Source organism: Olea europaea, unplaced genomic scaffold, assembly GCF_002742605.1.
Source record: "Olea europaea var. sylvestris unplaced genomic scaffold, O_europaea_v1 scaffold2864, whole genome shotgun sequence".
Classification (NCBI taxonomy): domain Eukaryota; kingdom Viridiplantae; phylum Streptophyta; class Magnoliopsida; order Lamiales; family Oleaceae; genus Olea; species Olea europaea.
In genome coordinates, this window is record NW_019247168.1 from 82,972 (window position 1) to 87,716 (window position 4,745).

Below are 4,745 nucleotides of genomic sequence, written 5' to 3' on the forward strand. Positions count from 1 at the left end.
GACAATTTTACAACCCACTTTTCAACAATTATGATTACCCAAAAGAAGACCGGAAAATGCTCAATCTATCAAGGGTGAACAAAAATTGCCAATCCTTCAATCCGAATTGAAATCGTGATTTAAAAATCGTTGGTTTGATTTCAAGAGATTTAGCCTTCTACCATTTTAAAAATAGAACCGAACCATTTGAAAAATGTTTGATTTATGTTTCAAATTATAAAAATCGCTAAAAATCAATTATTTTACTCAAAATATATTATTTTCTTAATTTAATTTATGCTTCAAAAATTCAGTAATTTGCTTACTAGAGAGTTCTATTAGCTTTTTAGGAAAATATAATTTATGACGATAGTTTCTTATCTATTTAAAAATAATGAATTTGAAGCTTAAGGTTGCAACTTAAATTGATATATTGGTTTAATCTTGTATCGAGACCACTTTAATTTTTATTTTATAATTTATGTTTAGAATGTTTCAACTAAAGTGTTATATCGAGATTTTATATCAAAATATTTATTTTTCACTTGGTTGAAAGATATTATTATTATATTGTTAAAATTGCGCTTTAAATTAGCCAAACTAAATCCAACTGTAGAAGTTGATTTGAAAAATGAAACGATTTGGTTTGAAACTTTTCAAAATACAATAAGATGATTTGATTTAAAAGCTTGAATTTATTTGAACGTAATACTAATTTTCTAAAATAATAAATAATAAACTTTAAAAGAATTTTCAACCTAAAATTTTATTTCATCATTAACTTTTTGATCAAAATGCTTTTTTTCTGTAGTGGAATTGATTTTCAATTGATGGATTTCGGGTTCAATTTCAACTTATCAACTCCAACACACTCAACTAATGGCTCCAATCCACAACTATGTTTTACTTCGGTTGCTCAACTTAATGTATTCAAAAAGAATAAAAAAGGTTGGCTGCAATATGTAACCAAGAATAGAGGAAAATAGGTTTCGGTTTTCAAACTTGAAGAGAGAAAGCACAAAGGGTCGGCTGCCTCTTTTCTCACAATTGCGAGCACACACTCAGCTTCTTTAACAACGAGGCCATATATAGATCTAGGGTGTAATTTAAGTGGGCTACAATAGTGGGTTCATGGACCAACAAATGGTAAAGAGCCCGAAACATAAAAGAGAGCCATCAAAGAAGTAATTGGGTCGTGAGCAACATTAACTAAATTAAGTTATTTCCAATGACTTCCAAGTTATTCATCGACCGAGGCCTATAAAATATAATCCAAACCGTTTAACATCATCGCTCGAAATTTATTGGGCATCAAAACCCAACATTTTTCTGTATATAATATACATGAAATGTAACTTCAACTTCTACACGAATAGCAATTTCTTTAGGAGTAATCTTGTTAAATTCAAATTCAATTTCTCTATGGGCAAGTTTAATTATAACATGAAATTTGTATGAAAAGAAAATAAATTCTACATAATTTAATTGCCTAGAACTTATATTTTATATGAAAATTATTAATTAAATATGTTTGATTGATTTTGATTAATTTAGTTTTCAATTTAGAAAATATTATATTTGTTTATTTTTTATTGGTGGGTAGATGAGAGAAAATAGATAGATAAAAGAGAGAATGAGTGAGTGAATTACCTAAAAAATAAAAATCACTCATCTCTAAAGAAAATGTGATCACATGACCAAAAGTAGGAAAATATTTTTCATGAAAAAATTGTCAATCAAAATAGTAATACTTTTCTTTTGAGAGATTTTCTTTTTTTATTTATAATTAACATAGAATATTTTTTTTGACTCCTCACCAAAGTGGGATCTTAAGCGATCGCCTATCCAACCTATAATCAGGGTTAGCACTGCCCACAAGTGATATATCTCATAGCATCACACTTCATTGAGATACTTTATATATTATGGTGTCAAATAATTTTAAAGCAAAATTTTCACCTTGTGCACTAGCCTTAATTGGCATCCTCAGCAAACAGATGTGGTATATCTTACCAAAGTATTTTCTTCAAACACATAGCACCTACAACATTACTTAATATTATGGAAGCTTCTTAGATGGTTTACAATAAGCATATTTCTTCAATATCAGAATCCCAATCAGTTGTACCGACGTCAAGTTTCATTTTAGCTGTAACATCATCTAAAATTGCAAATATTAGCTCTGACCTAGGATGAGATTTATCATCTACAATGAATTTATGAATTTTGCCTCCTTCCTCAATCAAGCTATACCCAGCTGCTTTTGTGATATTCGAGCCTTTCATAAGCTTCCTTAACTTTGCAACTCCATCCCACTTTCCTGCTCTTGCATATATATTGGAAAGAATCACGTAATTACCAGGATTCCATGGCTCCAACTTAAAGAGAGACTCGGCAGCTTTCTCAGCCAGCTCGACATTGCCATGAAAACTGCATGCCCCAAGCAGAGTTCCCCAAACAATGGAATCAGGTTTCATTGGCATAGTCTGTATAAGGTCATAAGCTTCTTGTAGTTCTCCTGCACGACCTAGAAGATCAACCATGCATCCATAATGTTCTAGCTTTGGATGAATGGAGAACTTGTTCTTCATTAAACTGAAGAGTTCTCGGCCCTTCACAACCATGCCTCCATGTGTGCATGCTAAGATTGTCCCTACAAATGTGACATCATCCGGTGTCATTCCTTTTCCCTGCATTGTGAACGACATCACACATAGCATGTTAATTTCAACAATAAAATTTATATTTGCAACTAATTTTTTTGCACCTTACTAGTGATATACTCGAATAAAAGACCTAAAATTATATGAGTTGAGCATAATTAAAACGCTTACCAGCATTTGGTTAAATAATGCAAGAGCTTTATCACATTTTCCATGGACAGCTAAACCCATGATCATAGTATTCCAAGAACACAAATTTCTATGTTTAGCGATGTCATCGAAAACTTGCAATGCTCTGTCAATTCTACCACATCTTGTGTACAATTCCAGCACTGCATTGCAGACAAACATACTCTTGAAATAACCGTTTGCTCGTGCATAAGCTTCAATCCTCTGTCCAACCTCTAATGCCCCAAGATTTGCACAAGCTGGAAGAACACTAGCAATAGTCACTTCATTAGGCCTCACTATTCCCCCCTTCTCCATTTCCAAGTAAATTTCCAAAGCCTCCTGATATTTTCCATTCTGCGAGTACCCTGATATCATTGCAGTCCAAGAAATCACATTCCTCGATGGCATATCCGAGAACAAACGTGAAGCTTCGTCCAAAAACCCACACCTCATGTACCCAGCAATTAAAGAATTCCAACTCGGAACGTCCTTAACACTCATCTCATCAAACTGTTTTTGAGCAAAATGCACCAAACCCATTTTAGCATACATGTCAACTAGTGCAGTTAGCGCATAAACATCACTCTGCAGACCGAATTGAATGAAATGAGCATGAAGAATTTGGCCTTGGAAGTTGAAAGAAAGGTTGGCACAGGCAGCAAAAAGGAAGGTAAAAGAATGTGCATTAGGAGAGTACCCTTGGTGCAGCAGCTGGGAATAGAGATAAAAGCAATGAAAATGAGGCCCATAACAAGAGTAGGCTTGGATGAGCTTGTTGTAGAGAAAAAGAGTTGGTTTAGGCATATTATCAAACAATTTGTGAGCATAGTGTATGTTTGGGATTTCCAATAGTTTGGTAATTAAATACTTCGTAAAATCTGTACCGTTCCTAAGTGTGTGCGCGTGTATTTGCTTCAATTGGTTCATAATTACTCATTTAAACATCCTAGCCGACCAAAACATTGGGTGTGAGTCACCCTGATGAAATTATGTGGAGTTGAGCAAACTGGCTTATTCTTAAGGTTCTGCGCCTAGACGGCGTCATCACGATTACAGCCGGGCACAGCCTGAGGCATTGTACATGCCTGAACTGGATAAGGCCCTTCACGTGCCAGTCCACCCCTAGCGTACAAGGTCTTCCACCATGTCTTACAGATTTGATGGTAAAAGAAGCACCTCCTTTTTTGTCGAAACCACTCCAAATCTTCTTTCTTCAACAACTGCAATCCACTGATAAAAATGGATAACCATATATCCGAAGTCCCAGATACAGTGAAGAAATTTTCTTCAATAATTGGCCCTCTTTCCCTCTTTCCCACTCTCAAATATGATTTGCAAGGTATCAAAGATTCAAAATTCAAACCACATTTACCACCAAAACGCATAGGACAATATATTAGAAATAAAGCTTACAGGATCCAATGGGTGAATTTTTCTAAATGGCCTATCACTGTTAAGTCTTGCCAAAATGTTTATAATATTCTTAATGAAATGGTTTGTCATGTTTTGCACAAAATATCATAATTTATTGTGATAGCTCTAAAATTTTTCTATTTCTCTTATTTCGAATTTTAATATATAGTTCCATCTTTTAATCTAATAAATTAGTATAATCTATAATATAATTGTCATATAATTCTTTAAAATTATCATATTTCTTTGATGATATATCCATAGTCTCTAGTTGAGAAAAAATATTTTTTATTTTTTCTAATAGTCTTTCTAACAGATTATCTAATCCTTTAATTGTATAGCCTGGCATCATTTAGATAATTCTTTACAAACTTTATGAATAATAATAACATGATAGATAAGTTTTTGCAAACATGATAAATAATAATCCCTATGATTCTTTCAAAATATTAGAAGAATTCTTTCTAAATTTAACAAAGACAATAATTTTACCTTAGTTTTGATCTTAAATCTGTATTC

The 4,745-nt window shown here is 32.9% G+C and overlaps 1 protein-coding gene across 1 annotated transcript; it reads right to left on the reverse strand.

Moving 5' to 3' along the window:
• Positions 1 to 2,022: 2,022 nt before the first annotated feature.
• LOC111384190 (pentatricopeptide repeat-containing protein At5g08510-like) lies at positions 2,023 to 4,208 on the reverse strand. The gene is made up of 2 exons (XM_023008453.1): positions 2,814 to 4,208; positions 2,023 to 2,669 (listed from the first exon to the last, which is right to left on the reverse strand). The coding sequence occupies exons 1-2, from the start codon at positions 3,738 to 3,740 to the stop codon at positions 2,061 to 2,063; spliced, it is 1,536 nt and encodes a 511-aa protein (XP_022864221.1). The 5' UTR covers positions 3,741 to 4,208; the 3' UTR covers positions 2,023 to 2,060.
• Between the last annotated feature and the right edge of the window lie 537 nt (positions 4,209 to 4,745).

What these genes read in the sequence shown, in the direction of transcription:
- LOC111384190 (XM_023008453.1), bottom strand. Translation starts at nt 3,740, where the DNA reads ATGAACCAATTGAAGCAAATACACGCGCACACACTTAGGAACGGTACA. An exon ending in CATTATTTAACCAAATGCTG is followed by an intron (nt 2,670 to 2,813) that starts GTAAGCGTTTTA and finishes TTCACAATGCAG; the next exon opens with GGAAAAGGAATGACACCGGA.